Source organism: Remersonia thermophila, chromosome 1 (assembly GCF_042764415.1).
Source record: "Remersonia thermophila strain ATCC 22073 chromosome 1, whole genome shotgun sequence".
Classification (NCBI taxonomy): domain Eukaryota; kingdom Fungi; phylum Ascomycota; class Sordariomycetes; order Sordariales; family Chaetomiaceae; genus Remersonia; species Remersonia thermophila.
Genome location: NC_092217.1, coordinates 3,058,882 through 3,083,116, shown reverse-complemented (window position 1 = coordinate 3,083,116; position 24,235 = coordinate 3,058,882). Strand labels below are relative to the sequence as shown.

At 58.1% G+C, this 24,235-nt stretch overlaps 5 protein-coding genes across 5 annotated transcripts; 3 read left to right on the top strand and 2 right to left on the bottom strand.

The window, feature by feature from the left end:
• Window positions 1–754: 754 nt before the first annotated feature.
• Window positions 755–3,901, bottom strand: VTJ83DRAFT_865 (uncharacterized protein; the record flags this gene model as incomplete). Its single annotated transcript, XM_071014555.1, has 4 exons — window positions 755–2,806; window positions 2,874–3,322; window positions 3,401–3,731; window positions 3,788–3,901. 4 exons carry the CDS (start codon window positions 3,899–3,901, stop codon window positions 755–757), a joined length of 2,946 nt encoding a protein of 981 aa, XP_070870218.1.
• A 6,256-nt stretch (window positions 3,902–10,157) lies between these two features.
• Window positions 10,158–13,252, top strand: VTJ83DRAFT_864 (uncharacterized protein; the record flags this gene model as incomplete). Its single annotated transcript, XM_071014554.1, has 2 exons — window positions 10,158–10,261; window positions 10,321–13,252. 2 exons carry the CDS (start codon window positions 10,158–10,160, stop codon window positions 13,250–13,252), a joined length of 3,036 nt encoding a protein of 1,011 aa, XP_070870217.1.
• Window positions 13,253–13,480: 228 nt separating this feature from the next.
• Window positions 13,481–14,467, bottom strand: VTJ83DRAFT_863 (uncharacterized protein; the record flags this gene model as incomplete). Its single annotated transcript, XM_071014553.1, has 3 exons — window positions 13,481–13,899; window positions 13,998–14,097; window positions 14,288–14,467. The coding sequence occupies 3 exons, from the start codon at window positions 14,465–14,467 to the stop codon at window positions 13,481–13,483; spliced, it is 699 nt and encodes a 232-aa protein (XP_070870216.1).
• A 1,298-nt stretch (window positions 14,468–15,765) lies between these two features.
• On the top strand, window positions 15,766–17,373 carry VTJ83DRAFT_862 (uncharacterized protein; the record flags this gene model as incomplete). The annotated part of the gene is made up of 1 exon (XM_071014552.1): window positions 15,766–17,373. The coding sequence occupies one exon, from the start codon at window positions 15,766–15,768 to the stop codon at window positions 17,371–17,373; it is 1,608 nt and encodes a 535-aa protein (XP_070870215.1).
• Window positions 17,374–21,526: 4,153 nt separating this feature from the next.
• VTJ83DRAFT_861 (uncharacterized protein) lies at window positions 21,527–24,055 on the top strand (the record flags this gene model as incomplete). The annotated part of the gene is made up of 8 exons (XM_071014551.1): window positions 21,527–21,646; window positions 21,774–22,157; window positions 22,218–22,521; window positions 22,592–22,666; window positions 22,719–22,845; window positions 22,901–23,134; window positions 23,190–23,417; window positions 23,473–24,055. The coding sequence occupies 8 exons, from the start codon at window positions 21,527–21,529 to the stop codon at window positions 24,053–24,055; spliced, it is 2,055 nt and encodes a 684-aa protein (XP_070870214.1).
• Window positions 24,056–24,235: the final 180 nt, after the last annotated feature.

Below are 24,235 nucleotides of genomic sequence, written 5' to 3'. Positions count from 1 at the left end.
ATGATGCCTGGGGCGCCATAGGTACCTACCGTATTCTCGGTGCTTCTTGCCTGGGCGGTTCCCCTTTTCAGGTCTTGCATATCAACTTTCCATTATTTCCCCTTCTCTTTGCCTCTTGAAGATTCTTCAACCCTCCATCTCCTGGACCGTGTCACGTGATATAGAGGCCCCCGCGAAGGAGACTCGGCTAAGCCCGAGTGCCGCTGCAGACAACGGTTAGTGTGGTAACGTTACGAGGGCCGGGGGAGCTGGCTTGGAATGAGAGCCAACCAACCATCCAACCCTCCAAGACGTCATGGGAGCAATCCCCGGTCGGCACAGTATCTGACGTGGATGTACACAAGGTACCTAGTGTACAAGTCACCGACGGGGCCCTGAAGCTCTGGAGCATCTATACAGCAAAATCAGGACAATGGCCTTACGGATATATGACGTTCTACAGCAACTTAATAGGCCGTCTTGGTTTAAAAAGCACTATATTGTTAAGAGAGCTCGGGGTTCGCAAGGAGGCAAAAACACGAACCAACTCCTTTCCTCCCTGGCATGTCACAACAACAATCTGCCCGTTCTCACGACAAAAACAAACCAGCTTCCACAGTTTTCAATCCGACACCCAGCAAACAACCTGGGAGCGAGCTTCATGAAACCCCTTTTATTCGTGGCACGGAGCGTTCTGTACATCGTTCAACCAAACCCTCCCGTTACAACCAATGAGCGATCGGTCCCCCGGTTTGCTCCCTCCACTTTTTCCCATTCAGTATGTGGCGGTCGTCGTCGGATCAAACGCGGGCATCTGCGCCTTGAATCCCTCGTTGAGATTCCTCTGCCTCAGGGCCGCCTCTCCGCCGTTGGCGGCGTTGTTATGGACCGCAGGGCCACCCACGTCCACTACCGCAACGCCGCTGTCTCGGCTGCCTCGGATTGTTTTGTCCGGCGCTGGAGCCAGGTGTTGCTGGTCTTGTGGAAGAGGCTGCTGCAGCAGAGATTGCTGGTGCTGAGGCTGCTGCTGTTGAGGGTAGTGAGACTGCTGAAGCTGTTGCTGCGGAGATGGCTGGTGCTGAGGCTGCTGTTGCTGAGGGTAGTGAGACTGCTGAGGCTGCTGTTGCAGAGATGGCTGGTGCTGAGGCTGCTGTTGCTGAGGGTAGTGAGATTGTTGAGGTTGAGGATGTTGAGGCTGAGGATGTTGAGGCTGAGGATGTTGAGGCTGAGGGTGTTGAGGCTGAGGTTGCTTCCCCTTCGCCGCCGTCGACCCAACCACCCTCGGGTGCGACTTCTTGACAATCTTCGGCGCGGGCGGCACATCCGTGCTCGGCGCCGCCGTCCCGATCGAAAACGCGGGGCTCTCCCACCCGTCGCCCTCGCGCGCCAGCCGGCGGAGCTCCGTTGCCTTGTCGGAGAAGCCGCCCGGTAGGTGAATCTCCGGAAAGATGCTATCCTCACGCGTGACGGCGTAGTTGATCTTCCTCTCCGCGGCGGCGGCGGCCGCCGCCGCGGCGCGGGCCTTCTCCTTGCCCCGGAGCAGAATCCGGCGCTGCACGGCCGCCGCGTAGCGGCGGTACGCGTTGGGCGCGGCGCGCAGGGACTGTCCCTCCTCGTCAGGGCGGAGCCGGCGGGAGAAGGCGGCCTGGCGCGCGCGGTCGGCTTCCTGCTTTACCTCAAAGAGAAGGCTGTCAATCTCGGCGGCCTGGTCGCGGATGGCCTTCTCGAGGGTGTTCTGGAGCACGGGGCGTAGGACGCGAAGAAGGAGCGGCTTGAACAGGTTGAAGAGGAGCTTGTGCTGCGACTGGATGAGCTTGACCCGGAGGTTGTGCACCGTCACGTCCACCTTATCGACGCGGAAGAAGGAAGACTTGGCCTTCTTGTCGCCGTCGTGACCGTCAGGAGAGGACAAGCGGATGCGAAACGTGAAGCCGTCCCCGGCCAGCAGGAAGTTGGCCACGCCCTTATCCGTCAGGGCGGGGAACCCGCGCTTGCGCCGGATGTAGTAGCTGACATCGCGCAGGTCTAGCTGGATTCCGGCGACCTTGACGTCGACCGAGTGCCGCTGCCGGCTGGCGACGTCCTTGCGGCCGAAGCGCATGTAGTTCTCGCTGGCGACCTCGAGCACGTTGGGCATGAAGTTGTCGCTCTCGAGAACCAGGTTCTCAATGATGGCGTCGACGTCCTTGTCCGAGTACTCGATGCGCGGCAGCGGCACGTAGGCGATGCGCTCGAGTGCCGCGGGGATCACGATGTGCGTCAGGTCACGGAGGAGGTGCGCCTTGAAGGTGGGCTTGCCGTTCTCGTCGTTGCCCAGCCGCGTGAACAGCTTGGACAGCGACGCCGCGAAGGCCTTGTTCTGCGAGTCCTGCTCAAACTGGTCCGCCAGGAACCGCACCTCGTCGACGATGCGGTCCGTGTGGCCGCGGTACCGGTCCCGCAAGAGGTAGCGCCCCTCGTCGTACAGCTCGTTCCATTCGTCGTTGGACTCGTCTTCCAGGATGAAGCCCTGCTCCTCCAGGCACCGATGGACGTAGCTGTTGATCTCCTTGAACCAGCGCTTGAGCCGCGGGTCGTTGTCGGCGTCGTCGTAGATGGCACGGATCGAGTTCCACAGGTCGCTTGTCGACGTGCCGTTGGCAAAGCGCTCGATCAGGGTTCTGAGGTCCCGTTCCGCGCGCAGCAGCGCCGAGTGCGCGTCCTTAACCGTGTCGGAGCTGCCGCGCGCGAGCCGCGTGGCGTGGTCGCCGTACTGCTCGGCGAGCCCCAGAAGGGTCTGGATGGCCCGGTAATAGTCTGGGTGCTGCTGGCATTCCAGGATCATTTTCTGCGCCAGGTTAGCTTTTGGCAACTGACTTGGAGGTGTTCGGGGCAAAATAACCCCCTATCCATACCTTGAGACGCCAGACAACTTGTTCGCGGAGCTCCTGCGGCATCTTGCGGTTGAAGTAGTTGCGGGCGCGCTCCCCATACTCTTCGCTACGGGCCTTAGCCTTTTCCTTGGTCTCTTCGTCGATATTCTCGGTCAGTTTCTGCTTCACGGCGTCCCTGGACGTCGCGAGGTTTGTGCCCTCGGCGGCAGCCTGCGGCCCGTTGGTCTCGCCTTGGGACGTTGTACCCTGGGCGGCGGCAACCTTGATATCTTGTCTTGGGTCGCCCTTGTAGTACTCGTGGAACTTCCCTTTCACCTTGTCCTTGGACAAGTCGGGCGCATCATACCAGGTGTTGTCCTCGGCAGGGAGGTCAATCTGGCTGAGGTCCTCCTGGCTCGGTCGAACCGTCGACGCCACATGGGTCGCCGCATCGCCCGCAATATCTCGGAGGAGGATTGTGGCATCCTTGACTGAATTCGTGTTAGCATGTGCGGGAAACTCCAAGCTCAGAGGATGGTAAGTCCGTCTCGGGGAGGCAGGGTACGTACGGAGCTTGCGGAACTGGCCGTTGGTGATGATCAGCGTTCCAAGAGTACGCAGACCCTCGAGAGCCTGGTTCCCATGGTGCTGGGCTAGTTCCTTGTTGACAGGAGCATCCGGGGGAGGAGTCAACGCCGTGGGATCGAACTGCTTTGTCTGCCAGATGAAGTCCTGAAGCAGGTTGCCTTCGTTCTTGCAGAGCAGCAGGTATTGGGCTTGCGTGACAACCTCCCGGAACTCCTTGACCAGCTCGCGGCCCTCGGGCGAGAGCTTCTCTGATGGGACTGCAAGACTCTTGGACTCAAGAAAGGTATTCAGGGCGACATCGATTTGCTCGTTCTGTAGCGTTGTCAGCCGTCTTGTGAACGCGTCGGAGCAGGAGACGCTTAACATACCGAGGGGACTTTGCCAGCCTTGAAGGCGCTGAAGACGCCGTATACCTGAAGCTTGCGGTTGACATCTGCCTCCCGCTGCTTCTCATCCACAGGTCTATTAACGTTTGGTGCCATGCTGGCGACCACTAGCAAAATCGGTGAGTTGGTCCACGTAAGTGTGGTGTTGTTGTGCGTGCGACTTGGCGACTTGGCGATGTTCGCGAAGCGCGCGTTACACCGGCAGTTGTAACCGCCCGTTGTCGCGAAGCAGCAAGAAATTGGCAATCTCTTAACAAGGGACAGTTAATTGGTATATCAGAACACACTTGAGGTGCAGGTTGGGATGAGTGTGTTTGTAATGTGTGAATGAAATGAGTGAGAATCGGTAGAAACGTTACGGCCAACAGCGCCAATGTCAGACGGCGCTAAGGTGAGGTCTGAATGTTATACCCGGCTTGCACAGCCGCAAATCCTGGAGACTCTGGACATGATGACGTACATGTTACAAAAGTCTTGAACAGCATCCATTATCGCGCATATGCGCCGTTTCTGGTTCACGCAATGTTGCGTCATAGCAGAGATTGTATACCTCGGATCAATTCGATCAATTCCTCGATCCTTCAAACCTGGAAGACTGAAAGTGATGGATTCCATGACCAACCTCAGTCCCTTTCCTGATTGCTGGCCCTGGGCGCAGCCAACCAGCAGGCTCCGGCGGCGCGTTGCGCCACGCATATATCTTGTGGGGGTTTTTGCTGCGAACATGGTGGTTGCAATGCCGATCACTTCCTAGACTTTCCGTTATTAACGTACAAGCTCCCATAGGCCATCTCCAAGAAAATATGCGATGCCCTATTCAGGACTCATACGAGCACATGGTCTCGGGGTTGCGGTCGGAGAGCCAAATAATGACGTCAGATCGCAGCGGAATGCTCCACCAAAGTTCATCTAAACCCACTATCGAGGGTCGGGAGAAACTTCCAAGGTCATGGAGTGGAATTCACCCATGGGTAGTCGCCCTTGACGATGTGTTCTGAGCTGAGGTTGGTGAGCTGGCATGACTGATGGATGTTGTATATCCACATGCCGGAGCTCGGGTTACATGGTGAAGGATCATCAGCTTGCACGATGAAGCTTCGGTGAGGATCTTTCATCCCCATGACTAGAAACTCTCGATAAACGTCAAACTACCTGTACCATGCTTTGCCAACCCAGCCCCAGAGCACCACAAAGGGTATGCACGACCCCCCTGCCGCGGCACCCAACGAGTTCATCCCATGATCTGAGGCCGTCTCTGCGGTGGCTTTGCGGTCACCCTCTCCTGCGGAACGGCCTTCTTCTCCCCAGCTTCAGCACGTCTCATAGGTCCGTTGGTCAAGAAGGGCTTGGGTGAATCTCAGTGAGGCGCCGCCGTGTTGACGTCTTCGGCCGCCTGCGTCTTCTGCAGAGCAGCAATTCGAGCGCTGCGGCGCAGCCCAGGAGTATCTCTGGCCTGCGTAGACCCCTCATATATGACCGACGACCGAAGAGTCCTGGCCACGATTGTCTCGTCTGGCTGTGGCGTTTCGTTCTTTGGGAGCCCGTCGCCAGATTCCTGTTGGGCCGCGAGTTGAGCGGGCTGAGAGCGCCTCCGCTCCCCGGGACCGGCGCTCCCCGCCTCAGTTGGGTGGCTCGTCTTGCTCCGCTTGTTGGCTGGCTGCTCGGGCTCTTCTTGATGCTCTTCGCTTCGTCCCCTCTTCCGACCGGACTGCCCCGTTGATGAAGCTTGAGTTGCCAGTGGCCCAGCCACGGCCATTGAGGTTGCGGGCGAACTTTCCTGGGGCTTCGTCGCATCTGGATGTTCAACATCCGGCACATCCTCCTCACCCGTGAATTTCTTTGCGCGAAACGCCGCATCACCCACTTTGCTCTCAGCCATCTCCTTCTCGATTAGAGGGATCTGGTCAAGAGCCCATTGTGCCTTCCTTTGGTCTGTTTCTGCTTCTTTCCGCGCGTCGTTGTATGGGCCGCGAGCTTGCGAAAACCGGCCGATCAGTTCGCTATGCTTCTTCGCTGCTTCGGCTTTTTGGATGGTATTCTCCAGCGACGCCCTCGCGGATCTGAGGACCGTCTTGTCATCAGGGGTCTTCTCCGCCTCGACGAGCCTCAATTTAGCAGCCTCCACGGCCTTGTCCCATCCGGCCTTCTGATCAGCGAGAGTATAGCGGAAGAAAAGGCTACGAACGGACTCGGGTGTCTCTCGAGCGAGTAGGACACCCGAGGCCAAGAGTTCGTCCAGAGCGGCGTCGTGCTTTTGCTTCATCCTAGCGAGTTTTCTGGCGGATTTGTCGCGGTTCCAGTACTCAAAATTAAGGTACCCGATCCATGTCGTCACATAGTCCTGCTTCTTGGGGTCCATATCGAGCTGAACAGGGCGTGAGAAGCCATGGCGATCCAAACGAGCTCGGAGGACCTGTGTGTAGATCGAAAACCTTGTCTTGTCCTGTTTGCGCCTCACAGCATCTTCAGCATGGAAGTAGTGCTCGTAAGATCATCTGTTTTTGGCGCGTTGGGGCACCCAAGCCCAGTCCTCATATGGATCAATCTATGTGGAGTTTCCACTGGATCTCTGGAACGCCCGCGTAACCTGGCGTTTTTCCTCCTCGAACTCAATCCGCAGATCGAGCGGTCCACGGTTATCCCGCTGCCATCTTCGGAACCTTTGCCAGCGCTCCAACTGCTTTTCGTAGACGGTCCAATCATCACCGGCAGTCGGCCACGGGCAGAGTATGTCACGATACTCGGCGGGAGCTTTCATAACCTGGCCAAGGAGATGGATAGGGTACCAGGGGCGGCCGCCGTCGGCAATGAGATCATTACGGCCATCGATTTCTATTGACTTGATATACTCGCCAGCTTCTGAGTCTGGGGTGGTTATATACGACGGCACTCTTGAATGATGATGCGAAGCGCTCGGGTTCGTTTTTGCTTCGAGCAGCCTGGCGGAAACCTGGTCGAGGTCGACAGAACGGGACTTGGTTCTGGACGAGTGATACCAGTCACTAAAATCGCAAGCTATAGGGACTCGCTGGCAGGGTAGCGCAACACATTGAAGCCCCTGCTGGACTTTTGAACCGTCTTCCTTTGGCAACTTCGACAAGCTCGGGATGTGGATAGACACGATACCGGTATGGTCTGCTGGAATTATCTTTCGCAAAGTGCGGTCGAAGTCGTCATCACTCATGGCGAGGAGCTGCGAGGCTTGGAGGGTGTGATCCTCTGCTGGAATCATGGCTGTGAGCCTGGGTCGTATCAACGCGTAGGCCGACGTGAACGGAGAAACGTCGGGCAAGAGCTTGATAAGAGAGGTCTCGACGTTGGTATATAGCTCCGGTTACAATGGAGTAGAAATATGGCTTCTCTGCTAGCTAGGTGTCAATAAGCAAAGCTTTTGGTAGGTAAGTAGCAGTATGTGGGTATGAGCCGTTGTTGATGGCCTTAAGTATATGAAGCCGTGAGTCTCCAGTTACAGCGAAACGCGCAGCTGGCAGGACCTTAGTGCGTATCCTTTGGGGTCTGATACTCGATGATGGCCTTCACCAACAGCCGACCTAGTACATGACACGCAAAGAGCAAGCACCAAGGTCGGATCAATACCCCTTAATATACCTATAATAGGACAGCAATCATAAGGCCGCCTGGTGTGACCGCTATGGAATGTATGTTACAGCAGACAAGTGAACAGCCGCCGGTGTTGGATCAGCTGACCAAGCAAACATCGTGCATTCCACCATCATCCAAAGTGTCACAGATGCTGTAGTTCGTTGTACGGCCCAAAGTGTTGCCTTCGTGTCAACATAGCGCTCCACCAACCCAGTGGCCATGCACACGGGCCTTGCTATCGAGGTATGTGCCGAAGGATCCTCAGACAGTTGACACCTCATCAAAGCCAGAAAGCCCTCGTTCAGCTCTTGAACCACAATATAGAGCTGCCAGACAGAATATGGCCGGTTTCAATAGCCCAGGCCATTCTTGCGGAGACTACCAAAGGAGAACTGTAGACCTATATACCTATAATTAAGCCACTCCCGCATGGTCTCTACAAGCTTTCTCTCGTCAACATGGTTTTCAGCAGTTCAGTCACTCAGCCCTTCTCACCATGGAAGACCCGGATCTCATTGCCCGCATATTCCCAGTCGGCGCGAAGGTCTTGGGAGGGCACCTGCTCAACGGGAATCCCCGCCGTGCTCGGCCTGGGTGTCCTACGATGACCCCACCCCTGTCATGGACAGACACAGAACACGCCGAACACACAGACTGGGTGCCAGCCAGGCCAGCGAGCGAGGCAGAGATTGGCCTTGATGACTACTTAGATTGCATTGAACTGAGATTCAGCGATCCCCCCCCAAACCGACCGTGGGTTCATATTTGGCATCAATCCCGAGTGCGACGTTGTCCTCCCTGCCCAGCCAAATGTGAGCAACTTCCAATTTTCTCTCACCTTCGAGAACGACTTCCACGACACGAACGATTATCGCCTGGTTCTGAGGGACCTCGGGTCTCTGAAGGGTACAAGTATGGAATACCCACCCCCTGCGTGGCCAAATCGACGAATTTCTCCGACCTCGTTCACCAAACAAGTGTTCAAGAACATGAGCCTATATGACGCCGGACAACCTTGCCTGGTCTGGGAAACCTATTCCCGTCTCTGACCGAATCTTGATCAACTTTCAAGAGCTCGGCCGAGGAGTCTTTGCCGTCACCACACGGTCGTGGGGCGTCAGCACTGGCCAAGCCATTGCGAGGAAGCGACCGCAAACACCGTCTCGCCCTCCACGAGGTGAGAGAGTGGAAGATGGAGGCTGAACTTCTGCGCCAGTTGTCGCATGCAAGTCCCCGTAATCATCTGTTTAGCTCTTCGTCCTTCTTTCCTCTCCTCTCGCCTCTTTATTCCAGGCGATATCTGACTTTCTTTGTTATCCAGGATCACATCGTGCGATTTTACGATCTTTCGAGCTCCCAGATGGTCAAGTCGAACTTCATCTCGAACCAATCCTGAATGGAACGCTGGGGGAAATGCTCCCTCTCTCATTCTTGAAGGGCCTCGATGTTATCCGTCAGGCGCTGTCTACACTCGCCTACCTACACGGAAAAGAAGCCCCACTGTCCACCGGGATATCAAACCAGATAACATCCTCGTGGATAAACGATCTGAACGCACACATATCAAACTCGCCAACTTCGGCCTTTCGCGCGAAGATCACAGTCTCACTACCGTGTGTGGTACGGCATTTTACCTAGCCCCAGAGCTGTGGGAGGAGCAATCCTGGCGCAACGACGGAGGGTTTAAGCGCCGGTACTCGCCGGCCGTGGACGTCTGGTCTCTGGTGTAGTCGCCGCGCAGTGCATGCACGAGCTTCCAACCCCCATCGGGCGCGGCCTTGGCTGGTGAAGGCAACTCGTGGAGTTTATCAGCACTCTAGCCACACCGACGCCCGGTTCACAAATTTATCAATTCTTGGTCTCTCACATAATCGTTCTGGACCCGAAGCGCCGCGCCACCGCTGGAGAATGGCACGACCAAGTGATCAAATTCCAGCAACTCACAGACAAATGAGGATGAGGAAGAAGGTGAGGAGTATCCGGCCACCACTTTAACATCCAGGGCAGAGACATCAGTAACAGCAGCACATCGAAAATCCCGCCGTGCGTCACATTGCCGTCCTCGGGGCGGCGTTCAAAACGCACGACCTCGGAGGTCTTTAGTCTCGTCTTCGGTCGCGATTTCGACCGCACGGCGTATAAAACAGTCGATGGCACGAGGAACTGGAACCTTCACCAGCCCCTACAGCATCAATTTCTCTACCAACCAGCCAGAGGAGAGCCAGCACGTTCCACAGGGCACGGGGTCATCCGCCGCGCTCCATGATGACTGGCCGCGTCAGTCGACACCTAAGCTGGGCATTGGTGTTGGAGCTAGGCTGCCCCCCGATTCTAACTATAAGCTAACAGACAGCGAACAGACACTTTTGGATGCGTTGAACGAGGGTTTGGCTGCGTTGGAACAACAAGCCGTGGCAGTCTAATAGTGTATTCCGAAGCGCTCTTGTTCACTCAATTCCAGGGTGGGCGGTGCCGATGCCAATGACGTCATTTTTCAAGGGTTGGGGTTGGCAACGCGCTTGCTGCCTAGAGCCCAGAGTCAAGGCGCAGGCAACGACGGCAAACTTTCGCATGATGCAGGCCAGGCAAGGGGGATTGGAATAAAAGAGGAACTGTTGACCTCTCGGCTATGAATGAGGGAGGATGTAGGAAAGGGAGCAAACTTTTACGGCGGCACAAATGCAATTGAATTCGAGGTCCAGTAATCGCATCGATTCACCACCCGGCTCACCAAAACTCCAACAACACCATGTCGCGATTCAAGCGCGCCAAGTCGCCCGACGTTGATGCGATCGAGGAAGATGAGAAACAGTACGGCAGCGGCCCGCTCAGCCTTGAAGAGCTCGATGAACTGTGCGACCTCGCACCTCCCTTTCACATTTCCTCTCACACCGCTGACTGGAGCGCCGCAGCTTTCCCAACCGTCCCCGCAATCACTCCAAGACCTTCCTGTTCTCTGACCTTCACCGCAACCTCTTCAACACTCTGATCGAATGCAAGCCTGCAACAGCCAAGCCTACTGGTTTTCGAGGCGCTCGCGGTCGCCCCGGCGGCGGCAAGGTTTCGTACCATGAGCAGCGCCGCCACGTCATCGAGCGCTTCATGTCTCGATGGCGCGCCGAGGTCGGCCCGGACTTTTACCCAGCCATGAGGCTGATTCTCCCCGACAAGGACCGCGACCGCGGCGTCTACGGCCTGAAAGAGAACACCATCGGCAAATTGTTGGTCAAAGTCATGAAGATCGACCGCAATTCGGACGACGGCTATGCCCTGATGCACTGGAAGCTGCCCGGAGCAGATAGGGGTCCCGGAGGCGCGGGCGCCTGGAGCGCCGGCGACTTTGCGGGCCGGTGTTACGAGGTTGTTAGCAAACGCCAGATGCGCACCGAGCCGGGCGATTTCACCATCGCCGATGTGAACGTCATGCTGGACCGGCTGGCAGCCGCGAGCGGGGAGGCCGAGCAGCTGCCCATCTTTGAGGAGTTTTACCAGGGCATGAACGCCGAGGAGCTCATGTGGCTGGTGCGCATCATCCTCAAGGAAATGAAGGTGGGCGCCACGGAGCGCACCTTTCTGGGCCTGTGGCATCCCGACGCCGAAGCCCTGTTCAGCGTCTCGTCGAGCCTGCGGCGCGTGTGCTGGGAGCTGTACGACCCGGAGTTCCGCCTCGAGCACCAGGAGACCGGCATCACCCTCATGTCATGCTTTCAGCCGCAGTTGGCGCAGTTCCAGATGACCAGCACCTTCTCGAAACTGGTTTCCTATCTGGGCGTCACTGAAGAGAACCCCGAGTTTTGGATCGAGGAGAAGCTCGACGGCGAGCGTATGCAGATGCACATGCAGGAGGATGACAACGTTCCCGGCGGATTCAAGTTTGCCTTTTGGTCGCGGAAAGCCAAGGATTATACCTACCTGTACGGAAGCGGCCTGGAGGACGAGAAGTCAGCTCTCACGCGCCACCTGAAGAACGCCTTCGACTCGGGCGTGCGCAACTTGATTCTCGACGGCGAGATGATCACCTGGGATCCAGAGGTGGACAAGATGGTGCCGTTCGGCACGCTCAAGACGGCCGCCCTGGAGCAGCAAAAGAACCCGTTCAACTCGGGCCCGCGCCCGCTCTACCGCGTTTTCGACATCCTTTTCCTCAACGACAAGTCCCTGACCGACTACGCTCTCGCCGACCGGCGCAGGGCGCTGGAGCGCGCGGTCAAGGGTGTGAAGCGCCGCCTCGAGATCCACCCCTACCTCAAGGCGACGTCGGCCGACGAGATCGAGCCGCACCTGCGCACGGTCGTCGCCGAGGCGTCCGAAGGTCTCGTCCTCAAGAACCCGCGGTCCAGATACCAGCTCAACAGCCGCAACAACGACTGGATCAAGGTCAAGCCCGACTACATGTCCGAGTTTGGCGAGTCGATCGACTGCGTCGTGATCGGCGGGTACTGGGGCTCCGGCCGGCGCGGCGGCACGCTGTCGAGCTTCCTGTGCGGCGTGCGCGTCAGCGAGAACTTTGTGCGCTCCGGCGCCGCCGCCAGCGGCGAGAAGTGCCTGTCCTTCTGCAAGGTCGGCGGCGGCTTCAAGGTCGAAGACTACGCCGAGATACGCCACCACACCGAGGGCAAGTGGCGTGACTGGGACCCCGCGAGCCCTCCGTCCGAGTTCATTGAGCTCGGCGGCGGCGAGCGGCTGCAGCACGAGCGGCCCGACGTGTGGATCCGCCCGAGCGAGTCGGTCGTGATATCAGTCAAGGCCGCGTCGTTTGCGCCCTCGGACCAGTTCGCCATGGGCTGGACCCTGCGGTTCCCACGGTTCCGCAAGCTGCGCCTCGACAAGGCGTGGGACGCGGGCATGGACGTGGACGAGTTTGAGGCCCTGCGCAACCGCATGAAGCAGGAGGAGAAGGAGCGCAAGACCATGGAGATGGAAAGCCGCCGCCGCCACCCGGCCAAGCGGCAGAAGCGCGAGCTGGTCATCGCCGGATCCGCGGCGGCCGCCGACGAGGCACCCAGGTTCTTATCGGATGCGAAGCCCCGGAGCCGTCTGTTTGAGGGCCTCGACTTTTGCGTCCTGTCGGAGACCCTCCGGCCGCGCAAGATGAGCAAGCCGAACCTGGAGAAGCTGCTCAAGGTGCACGGCGGGCACATCTACCAGACGGCCGACAAGGGGTCTGGCATGATCATCTTGGCTGACAAGAACGTGGTCAGGGTAGCGAGCCTGAAGAAGGCCGGCGGCGCCGACGTGATCCGGCCCAAGTGGGTGTTTGACTGCCTGGAGCAAGAGGCGGGCGCCGGGTTCCTGCTGCCGTTCGAGGAGGGCCACCTGCTCCTTGCGACCGAGGCCACGCGGGAGGCGGCGCAAGAGAGCACGGATCCGTACGGCGATAGCTATGCTCGCGATGTGGGTGTCGACGAGCTTCGTGGGATTCTCAACAGCATGGAGCTTCCGGAGGAGAGGGCTGCCGGGTTTGACGTCGACGGGTTCCTTGACCAGCTGGAGGAGCACGGCCGCAGCTTTGACGATCTCAGAAGCTTCTTGTTCCGGCGCTGCCGCGTGCATTTTGCCCTGGCCGGGGGGATATCCGAGGCGAGGTCGCTGCGGCTTAAGAACCTCGTGCGGTTTGGGAGCGGGAAGGTTGCGGATGATTTGGATGACCGGAACATCACGCACGTGGTGGTGGTCGGCGGTGGTGACGATAGCGCCGCCTCGTCGGAGAAGGTGGTCGCCGCCGAGGTGAGATACAGGGTCAGCGGGCGAAGAGCTGTGCCCCGGGTAGTATCGGCGCGCTGGATTGAAGACTGCTGGAAGGAGGGGACCTTGGTGGACGAGGAGGAGTATACGCCGAGCTGAGCGGATCATTGTGTTTGATGTTAGATGTTGGATACCCTGCATTGATGACAGCACGCATGACTGACGAGTCCACGATGGAATGAAGAGCAACTTTTCCGGGCCATGGTTTTGATCTTCTGGGGTTCCAACCACCATTAAGTCAACGTAGTGTATTCTCGGTCTTCTCTCTCAAACATCGTGACAATACCAAACCAACACATGCGTCCACCAACACCCCTAGCATGCTACTCATTTGCCAATTGTCAAAAATAGCCTATCTCCGACATCCCCCAAGCCCGGCTTCAGCATCCCCCGATCCGTCAACTCGGGATCGAGGCCGGCAAGCCAGATCTCGGTGCCCTCGGCCCACACGCTCGCGGCGGCCGTAACGCCGGGCGCCGCGCCCAGCACCGAGAGCACAATCACGCGCTGGGCACCCCACTCGCGCAGGGTCTGGATGGCGGCGGCGCAGGTGCCTCCCGTCGCAATGATCGGGTCGAGGATGATGGCGAGCCGCGAGGCCTGGCCCGAGTGGTCGCCGGCGGCGCCGGACCCGGCCGCGTGGTTGGGGAGGTTGTTGTAGTACTCGACGGGGGCGAGGGTGACGGGCTCGCGGAAGAGACCGAGGTGGTGGACGGGAACCGAGTCGGGAAGGATGGTTTGGATCGCTGCAGGAGGGGAGGGGGGGAGGGGTTGTTAGCGGCCCGGGCGCGCCGAGGTTCTGGAGGGGGCGGGAGGTGTTTGGGGGTGGGTTGAACATGTGTACCTTCCACCATGCCAAGGCCGGAGCGGAGGATTGGCACGAGCGAGATCGTCTCGGGGGCGAGCTTCTGCGAGGGGAACTCGAAGCCCAGTGGCGTCACGTCCTGGTGAGGTGGCGACGTGTTAGCTGACATGGCGTTTCGATTTGGGTTCGAGTCTCACACGGCACGATTTGGCATGACACAGACGGCGGCCAGATCAACGTCCACCGTACCACATCTCCTCACCGGATGTAGGCAGGAAATCTGAGATGGGCAGATCTATGGATATCATGTCAGATGGTGGGTAACCTACCGTCGGGCCCGTGATGGTGGAGAGAGTTGTGGCCAGGGCCTCGCAGCCCAGGATCAGGGAGATCTCATGGACCAAGGCCTTGACGTCTCGCGGAGACGTGCTCTTGGACCGTAGCTGGCTCAGCTTGACCTTCAAGCACGGATGTTGCGAGATGCGGACGTTAGACGGGAGATCAGACATGGCGGGCAGGCTTTGGGAGTACGAGTGTCTTAGAAACGTGGAATATGGGGGGGAGGGGGGGGGGGGGAGGTGCTGCACAAGTGCGAGGTCCTGGGAGGAGATACGGAGGGAGCAGGCGGAAGATCAGCAATGGGCGAAGGGAAGCAGCGTAGGTAGTTAGTGTACACGTAAAAGGCGCCGCGGTCCCAATGTCTCTTCACCGCGGGTTTGTTGGGCATCGGCGTTGTCCGTCCATGACCCGGCAGGCCAGGGACAACAAAGCGGGCGTCTTCCGAGCGTGCCTAACCTGTTAACGTCATACGGATGCCGGCCTGCATGCGCGTGCCAGAGGTTGATTCGTTAGCCCGTTTGCAGGCTGGCCTTGGCTCGACACAACACGACACAGAAACATCCCTCAGCTCCCTGGGTTTGCCGGTCTCCGAGCTATGGGAACCTGGCGAGGACGTGAGATGAAGCCATGGAAGGGTCTGGAGCTTCCGGAAGGAGAAGGGTGGGAGGGGGAAGAGCATCGAATCGGGTCTGGACCGTTTCTTCGCCCTGCGGTCTTCGCCCATAACAGCGTGCAAACAACAGCCAATCCCCACGGACGACGGGACGGATCTCAAGTCACAGCCCTGGAAAGAGCGTGGCAACCGCTTTCCCTGGCAGTCCGTTTCTTGACGTCTCGGGACCATGGACGCTACCAACAGCGCAGCGCAGGTGCGCTAAAGCTCGGCCTGCATCCGTACCTGCCTCCCCGTCCGCGTGACACCAGGCGGATGACGGTGAGCCAAGCGGGGCCTGGCGATGGCTGACGCCCGTAGGTCCACCTGGATCCACTCGACCGCGTTGATGACCTCCCCACGATAAGACACCCGGGCTCCCTGTCCATCTCGCCGATTGTGGTCCAGGCTACTACGATAGTATACTGCGTACTATAGTAGGTCCCGATCCACTCCCCGGCAGCGGATGCTCACCTTGGTAAATGTGGGTCCGGCCGGATATGGGACGTCCCATCCGGCGTTGGCCGTCATGTCACATTCGTCTGCGGCTCTCAAATTCACATCTCATCGTTGGCGAATGTGCACAAGCATCAGCCATGATCGCCTGGGACAGATGAGATGAGGTAGTTTTGCATTTTTGAGTGCACCGTATTCCTGCTGTGCGTGCGTGCGTGCGTGTGTGCGTGTGTGCGTGTGTGTGTCCACGTCCCGTTGCCGCGTTGGAGCAGCCATCATGGTCCTCCGAGACGGGGCTCACGTCGCGCATAGCATACCACGGGCACGACTTACACGGCCGTGGCCAAGGAATTGAGCCTCATGCAAGGAGACGACGAGGCGCGGGGCAGAGCCATGACGGACCCTCTCAGTTCCAATCCGGCATTCTACGATGCCCCCTCGTCGTACAGCCACCTCAACGACAGCCTCCCGCCCCTCCCAACCCGAGACGAAGAGTCCATCAGTCCCCTGGAGAGCCTCGCAGAGCAGGCCCGAGATCCATCGCCATGCTACGCCACGGCCGAGGGGAATCTTGAATCACAACAACAGCAACACGCACCGCAAAGAAGAAGAGCCTCGCGCAGTCGCTCGCTTTCGATAGCCTCTATCGACTACAATGCTCCCGAATCCTACTCAAGCATCGATGATGACCTGCCCCCGATCGAGTCCGTGGTCGAGGAGCCCCCGGCACCCCTCGAGATCCTGGCCGAGCAGGCTCGAGCACGCGATGCAGAGTCGGAAAGGCAGAAACAGGCGCCGCCTCCGCCTCCCCGACGGCCACGTCTCCGCAAACCCGACGTCTCGCGCCTCGCGACCCAGCTCTACACCATCTCGCACCTCGTCTTCTTCTCCATCCTCGGGACGCTGGCCCGTCTGGGCCTGCAGGCTTTGACATCCTACCCCGGCGACCCCGTCATCTTCCGCTCCATCTGGCCCAACTTCGCCGGATGCGTCGTCATTGGCTTCCTCGCCGAGGACAGCAACCTCTTCTGCAACGGCGCCGGGCAGGCTCCCCGTCCTACCCGACGCACGGACGAGGAGAGGCGAGACGACGACCGCAACAAAACTGCGCCCAGCACCGGCTCCAACAAGACGAGCTCCTCCAACAACGGCACCGCCCGAGCCAGACAATCCGAGGTCGTCGCTGTCATCAACAAGAAAACCATCCCGCTCTACATCGGCCTCGCCACCGGCTTCTGCGGCTCCTTCACCTCCTTCTCCGCCTTCATGCGCGACGCGTTCCTCGCCTTGTCCAACGACCTCCCCTCGGCCGGCTCCAGCCCTCCCCGCAACGGCGGCCACTCCTTCCTTGCCCTCCTCGCCGTCCCCGTCACGACCGTCAGCCTCTCCCTGTGCGGGCTCTTCCTCGGTGCCCACATCGCCATCGCCGTGCGCCCCTGGATCCCCGCCATCCCTCGCCGGTTGGGTGTTTTCCTCGATTGCGCCGCCGTGCTGCTCGGATGGGGCTGCTGGCTCGGTGCGGTGCTCATGTCCATCTTCCCTCCCGCCGGCCACGTCGATTGGCGCGGCCAGGTGACGTTCGCTCTCGTCTTCGCGCCTCTGGGCTGTTTGGCGCGGTTCTATGCCAGCCTCATGCTCAACCGGCGGGTCGCCACCTTTCCGCTGGGCACGTTTGCCGTCAACACCGTCGGCACCGGCGTGCTGGGGATGGCCTGGGATCTGTCGCATTCTTCTGCTGCGAACGCAGGTGCAGGGCTGATCGGCTGCCAAGTGCTGGCAGGCATACAAGACGGGTTCTGCGGCTGTCTGACCACTGTCTCGACGTGGGTCAGCGAGCTGGCGTCACTCAGGAGGCGACATGCGTACGTCTATGGAGGCGCGAGCATCCTGGCAGGGTTTGCCGTGATGGTGGCTGTGATGGGAGGGCTGAGGTGGAGTGATGCGTTTGAACCGGGGGCATGCGCGTAGCGTAACATCTTTACCATGGTCTTACTCAAAGCTGGACTTGGTGCCCGCTGTGAACACCGACAATCCCAAACAGATCAAACGCAAACATGATGAGAGGTAGTGCTGGCACTTGGGGGGCGGCGTTCAGAGAGTGCCCCAGCGTTCTGAAGTTGAAGCCACCTGTCAGTCCAGACATCTAACATGGGGTCGGATAAGAATCAATCCGCTGGCAATACCTGTTCACAACCCTGTGCTTTACGGTAGCTAACCGAGGTACATCGGATCTTGGAGGGGGGACAACGGAGGCTGCCACTCTTGGGACGCAGATGGACCTTTTGCTAGCGGCTGGTTGGATGCCCGCTGCTCTCTCAAATTATGTCGGGGCAGCTGTTGGGCAAGCACCCGCGGAGTAGGCTGTTTCCGATAGTGCTGTTTCTGAGGAGGCTGTGCCAGCCCAACAACCTGCCAGAAGTCGTTCCGATCAATAGACGTTCCACCGATGCAAATGCCATGAGCAGCCGCTTGAGGCTGTTGTGGCACAACATATGGATGGTAGTGCGGAGGTTGCTGAGGACAATACTGCTGGCTTGGTTGTTGTGAGTATCCCTGCGGTCGCAGCGTGGGCGGTGCGGATTGCTGTTGAACGCCCTGCCAGTACGGTGGTTGAGGACAATGAGGGACGGGAGCGTCTTGGAAAATTTGTGCTGGAGCAATCTGCCGGGACTGTGGTGGAATGAAGCCGGGCTGGGGATGGGCTTGCTGCAGGGATGAGTGCTGGCTAAGCCATTGAGACGAGATTTCTGGAATGGAAGTTCCGACAACAACACGCTGAGATGAATCCTGACGCGCTATAAGAGGCCGGGGGGGTGGCTGTTGGAGAGTTTCTCGGGATCGTTCCTGGAGAGGCGGCTTCTGAAGGATCTGTTGCTGAAAGACATGGTCGACAATTCCCCGGGGCTGACAGGCGGGGTTTCCCAACGCCTGTGCCTCAGCCATCATTTGTTGCAAGGTCTCTGTTGCAGCAAGCGGCAGAGGGATGTCCTGTCGAGACACACCGTGCTGCGGGGATCGCAGACGGTCGGGAAGACCCTGGTGCACCTGGTTGGCGCAGTTTCGATCATTATCCCGATTATCTTGAGCGAGAGGATGAGGTTTCGGTGGCTTGTCATCCATCCGCTGAACTGCCAAATCCTCCTTCTCTATGGGCACCTCTTGGCCGGTTTCATTCTTGATGGGCTTGTCGTCGATGGGCGTTGCACTAACAGCGACACTATTGGTGACTTTGCTTTGGATGAGTCGGTCGCCGGCGGGCTTTCGCTTGACAGCAAGGTCCCCGATGGGATGCCTCTTCTCAGATTGGCTCTCCTTCTTTTCCTTCTTCTCAGGATCCTTCTCCATGCGCCTGCGCTGAGCTGCTGGTTCTATTTGCCCTGGACTTGATGAACTTGAAATCGCCGGAGCAGGCCGTTTCGTGCCTGACGATATCCTAAGAGCCCGTCGACTAAAACGTTCCTTCATGGGCAGTGTGGAAGAATCGTCGCTCGGATCACCTGTCCCATTCCTCCTGGGCTCCTCGGCGTCGTTGTTGTTGTTGTGGTTGTCATGGAGCGGAACATTCCCCCCTTTGAGGCCAGCTCTCATCCCTACGGATTCCTGGTCTTGTGTCTCACCACCGAAACGGATCTCCCCCCTCTTTTTAATGACGACTGCAATGCCTTTCTTTTTAAACCTCTTCTTTGTGAGGGGATTTTCCATGGTTTCCTCGACATTGTCCTCCTCGACTTGATCTCCGGGTTTCTCGCAAGGTCCGTCCGTCGGATGAGCGTGCCCAACGTCATGCTCCGTCTCAGAAGTGGGAACTGAAATCGCAAGCATAGAAGAAGCCGATTGTCTCCGCCGAGCTTGGTTTTCTTCCCTAAGACGCCTCTCCCTGCGTCTGTCAGCCCGGCCGGTAAGGAAGTCCCTTTGCTCGCGTTGGGCGCCTGGCGAAATCTGGTCCAGCATCTGAAGATCTACATTGAGGAGGAGGTGTTGCTTTCTCTCGACAAACACGGGTATCCTCAGAGTCACGCTAGATAGCTGCTCCGAGTCCTTCCAGCAAGTGGCCCTGATGGTGAGGTGGCTGGGGCGCGTGTTGTCGTCTGTGACGTGAACTTTATATGCGCACGGTCCCTGGAGCATACCAAGTCCTCCGTGTTCGGCCGTCAACAGAAAGAGGTTGTAGTAATCCAAAGCTGACCTGTCCATTGGCAGGCCGTCAGGATCGACATTGGCCTCTGATCGTTCCTGGGAAGCTGGGAAGACCCAAAAGCTGCTGTTGCATTCGAGAGAGAGCTCTACGCGCTCCCCGTCTTCGATGTCGAGCTGGTACGACTTGGAGCCGTTCTGCTTGATCCGGGTCAGTTGGATCTCCAGGACGCGAAGATTCTGAAGGCGGCAGCCCAGGGACCGGGAGCAGAGGGCTCACCTGAGAAAGCACCAGACATGTCTCGTGACTCCAACGGTTCTGTTTTTGGGCTTGGGGCTTCTTCCGGATGAAGATCGCATTGTTTCTTTTCAGGAACTCCTCCAGGGTAGCCGGATCCTGAGGGTCAGCCCGATATCGGGTACGCGATCCCACTCGACAAGCCATATTGTTCCAGGGGGTGGAGAGTCGGTAATTTGGACATCTTAGGCCATCAGCCTAAGCTGATGCAAGTGAAGATGAAGAACCTATATTAAAGGAAGAAAAGAAAAGGGAAGAGCAGGAAATGTATAGAGTTGGCTTGACAGCCACTGAATCATGTAATTAATGATGTATGGAATATTGAAGTGGGCTGGGCGGGGTACTGCGGCACCCAGAGAACAAAAGTACATGGAGCCGTGTATACCTAGACGCAACGAGCAAGTCCAAACTTATAAAACAAAAAAAAAAAAGAAAGAAAGAAAGAAAATGGACGCGAACACGATGCGGATTCTTGATGCCTCTTGGAACCTAAAGTTGGGCCGTAGAGCTAGTGGAAGGAGCCGAGGTATATCCGAATACCTATCGGATGCTTCTATCACTGCCAGATGTGGCTTCCAGGAACCTTCCTGCCGATCGCAAGTCCAAAGGGATGGTACAACCTTCCATCTCCTCCATCGTCTCCCCCGTTGACAGCTTTTTCTTTTTTGCACAAACCCCGTTTCTCGTTGTGTTTTAATGCAAGTGGGACAGACTGATTGTTGCCATAAGTGGATTCAAGCTAGACAAAACGTGTATTCTCTAGTTCTTTTGTGTCATGTACGATCAAAAGCGCCTCAATGGATATATCCATGCTGAGTTCGCGTAGCTGCTCAACGAGGTTGCTTCGCGACTATGTTTACGCCCCTGAATATCACCGGGGCAACGCGGTGTTGGGTTTTTTTTTCTTGTATGGAATCGGGATAGAGCTGGCAGAAGCGACATCACAGCGTAATCTTCCCAGGTTTTGTATTTTGGAGATAGACCTTTGGGTTATAGGAACTATGTACTAGAACACTCGAGACTTTATTCCCGTGCTCCTCGGTCGTCAGGTCCAACCTCGCGTGCGCGGAATGGAAAGACTACAACATACGCACAGAGAGCGGCCAGGTTGGCCATCACAGCATACCGGCCATAGTGTGACATCAAGTCGAGGCTTGCGATTGGAATGCAGGATAGCCCAAGACAGCATGGGTTCAAGGCCTCACGCTGTGTGAATTGTTGTGTTGGGAGATTGGGCATGGACCAGCCCTGCGTCCCGGACTTTGAGATTTGAGATGCCCAACGCTGGGCTGGCTGAGCTCAAAGGGAAAATAACGTTACCCAGCTGATTAATAAAGGACCTGAGTCCTTGACCTGCCATTCATACGCTGTTCCCACGTGTGTGTAGCGGATGACAAAGAAATCCGCCTCATCCAACCCTAGGACGGGTTCGCCGAACCCTGGAAAGGTTCAGATGAAACAAGACGAAAATGACAAGGCCGGGGTTTTGCCGGGGCACCACCCCAGGTGACTCACCCCACTTTCCCCAAATTCTCCCTGGCTTCAGCGGGGGACTTGCCCTGAGGATCCATGGGACAGAGCCCTTCCATTCTCACTCCAACCCTCATCTCAGTCGTTCTACCTCTCAAACAACCCCAGCACACAACCTCACCTTTTAGATACGATCGACGAAGCGGACCTTGGTCGAACATGGGTTCTACACATTCACCAACCCTCCCGACACCGGGCAAGGAGAACATCCTTGTCACCAGTGCCCTGCCCTACGTGAACAACGTCCCTCATCTTGGCAACATCATTGGCAGCGTTCTGGTAAGGCCCGATTCCTCCGTGTCCATCTCATGTCCCCCACGACACACCCTGGTTTCCAGTCCAGATCGGGCATTGTGAGCTTGGGGCGCAACAAGCGGACCGGTCCGTTGCTGACGCCCACCCGTAGTCGGCCGACGTCTTTGCGCGCTTCTGCAAGGCGAGGGGACTCCCAACCATCTACATCTGCGGCTCCGACGAGTACGGTACCGCCACCGAAACAAAAGCGCTGTCGGAGGGTGTGGACCCGGCCACCTTGTGCGCCAAGTACCACGCGATCCACAAGGACATCTACGACTGGTTCCGCATCGACTTTGACGTCTTCGGCCGCACGCCCACCGAGGAGCACACGGCCATCGTCCAGGACATTTTCACCCGCCTGTGGAACAACGGCTTCATCGAGCAGCGCGAGACGACGCAGGCTTACTGCCCCACTCACTCGTCCTTCCTGGCGGATCGCTATGTCGAGGGCGAGTGCAGCCTGTGCCACGACAAGGGCGCCCGCGGTGACCAGGTTTGATTGTTCCCGTCCCTCCCGGATCGCTGCATTCATGGTTCCTAACCCGCTCGGCAGTGCGATGCCTGTGGAAACCTCCTCGATCCTCTGGAGCCCGACAAAGACGCTTCGGGGAACCAGGAGACCAAGGCCACGGGCTGGCTGATCAACCCCCGGTGCAAGCTCGACGGCGCAACCCCTGAGAGGCGCAAGACAAAGCACCTCTACCTTCGCCTTGACGCTCTGCAAAACGAGATCAAGGAGTGGCTCGAGGTGGCCGAAAAGGGCTGGAGCGCCAACTGCGTCGCGATCACGCACTCCTGGCTGGACCAAGGCTTGAAGCCCCGCGGTATCACCAGAGACCTCAAGTGGGGTGTGCCTAGTATGTTGATTGCCTTGGAACGCTTTCAGCTGTCGAACAATGGATTCGATTTTCTAACGGCGGAATGCAGTTCCCACGGGTCTTGACGGCCTGTCGGATGAGGACTATGCCAAGAAGGTCTTCTACGTCTGGTTCGACGCTTGCGGTACGCCACTCCCAGCCCCGCGAATGGAGGACTCTGCTAACTCCATCATCAGTCGGGTATCCCTCCATCACCAAGACCTACACGGACGCGGGCAACCTCAGCGGCACCAACTGGGAAAAGTGGTGGAAGAATCCAGAGGAGGTGTCTCTGTACCAGTTCATGGGCAAGGACAACGTTCCGTGAGTGTCTCGTTCAGCTCCGCATGACGGCGCCCCAGCTCACAGCATCCCCCAGCTTCCACACCATCATCTTCCCGGCGTCTCAGCTCGGCACGAGGCAAAACTGGACCAAGGTCAAGCACCTGTCCACGACTGAGTACCTCAACTACGAGGGCGGCAAGTTCAGCAAGTCCAAGGGCATCGGCGTCTTCGGCAACAACGCACGCGATACCGGCATCGACGCGGATATCTGGAGGTACTATCTCCTGTCGAGGCGACCCGAGACCAGCGACTCGGAATTCAAATGGGAGTGAGTGTTCCCCTGGTTGCCGCGCCGCGGATCATGGGCTCACGCCATGCGTTAGGGAGTTTGTGGATGCAAACAACAACGACCTGCTCAAGAACCTGGGCAACCTGTGCCAGCGTGTGATCAAGTTCTGCCAGGCCAAGATGGACGGTGTTGTGCCGGAGTACGACATCACCAAGTTCCCTGAGATCGAGCAGCACAAGGAGGAAGTGAACAAGCATTTGCAGGAGTACATCAACGACCTGAAGCATGTTCGGCTGAGGGCCGGACTGGCAGGCGTCTTGAGGTATGCCCTTGTCCGTTGTCACGCATGGGAGTCTGAAGGCTGACGACGGAACCAGCATTTCTGCGATGGCGAACAAGTTCCTGCAGGACAACAAGCTTGGCAATCAGCTCCTTGCCGAGGAACCCGAGCGGTGTCGTGCCGTTGTCGCCGTCACCCTGAACCACGTCCACCTCCTGGCCAACATCCTTTCGCCGTACATGCCTGAGAAGTCCCAGTCCATCCTCCGGCAATTGGGTCTCAAGGCTCCGGAGGGAGAGGGAAGCAATATCCCGGTGCGCATTCCCGATACGTGGGAGATCGATGCCTTGAAGCCCGGACATGCCATCGGCACGCCCGAGCTGCTCTTTAGCACCATCCCGGCCGCCAAGATCGAGGAGTGGCGCGATGCCTTTGGCGGCGAGGAGCTGCGCAAGGAGAAGGAGGCCGAGGCAGCGAAGGCGGCGGCCAGGAAGGCTGCCAGGGAGAAGGAGAAGGAGAAGAAGAAGGCCAAGAAGGCTGCGGCTGCCGCGGCCGCGGCCGCGGCGGCTCCGGGGGCTGCGGATGGCGAGCCGAAAACGACGACGTTGCCAATCCGGACCGCCAAGCCCGCTGATGCTACCGCCGATGCGTCCCAACCGTCCCAGCCGGCTAGCAACTGAGCCCGTTGCCAAGGCCTGAAGAGGCAGGGCGTTGAGTCCCAATAGAGATGGAGGGATGGCTCGGATACTTTAGATTTAGAAGGGCTGGGACGGCTGTTATGATACTGTGGCTGTTGCACCTCGAGGATTGATCGATATTAGCGCATGGGCATCGTTGGTGCGTAGTGTTTGTCATTTGCT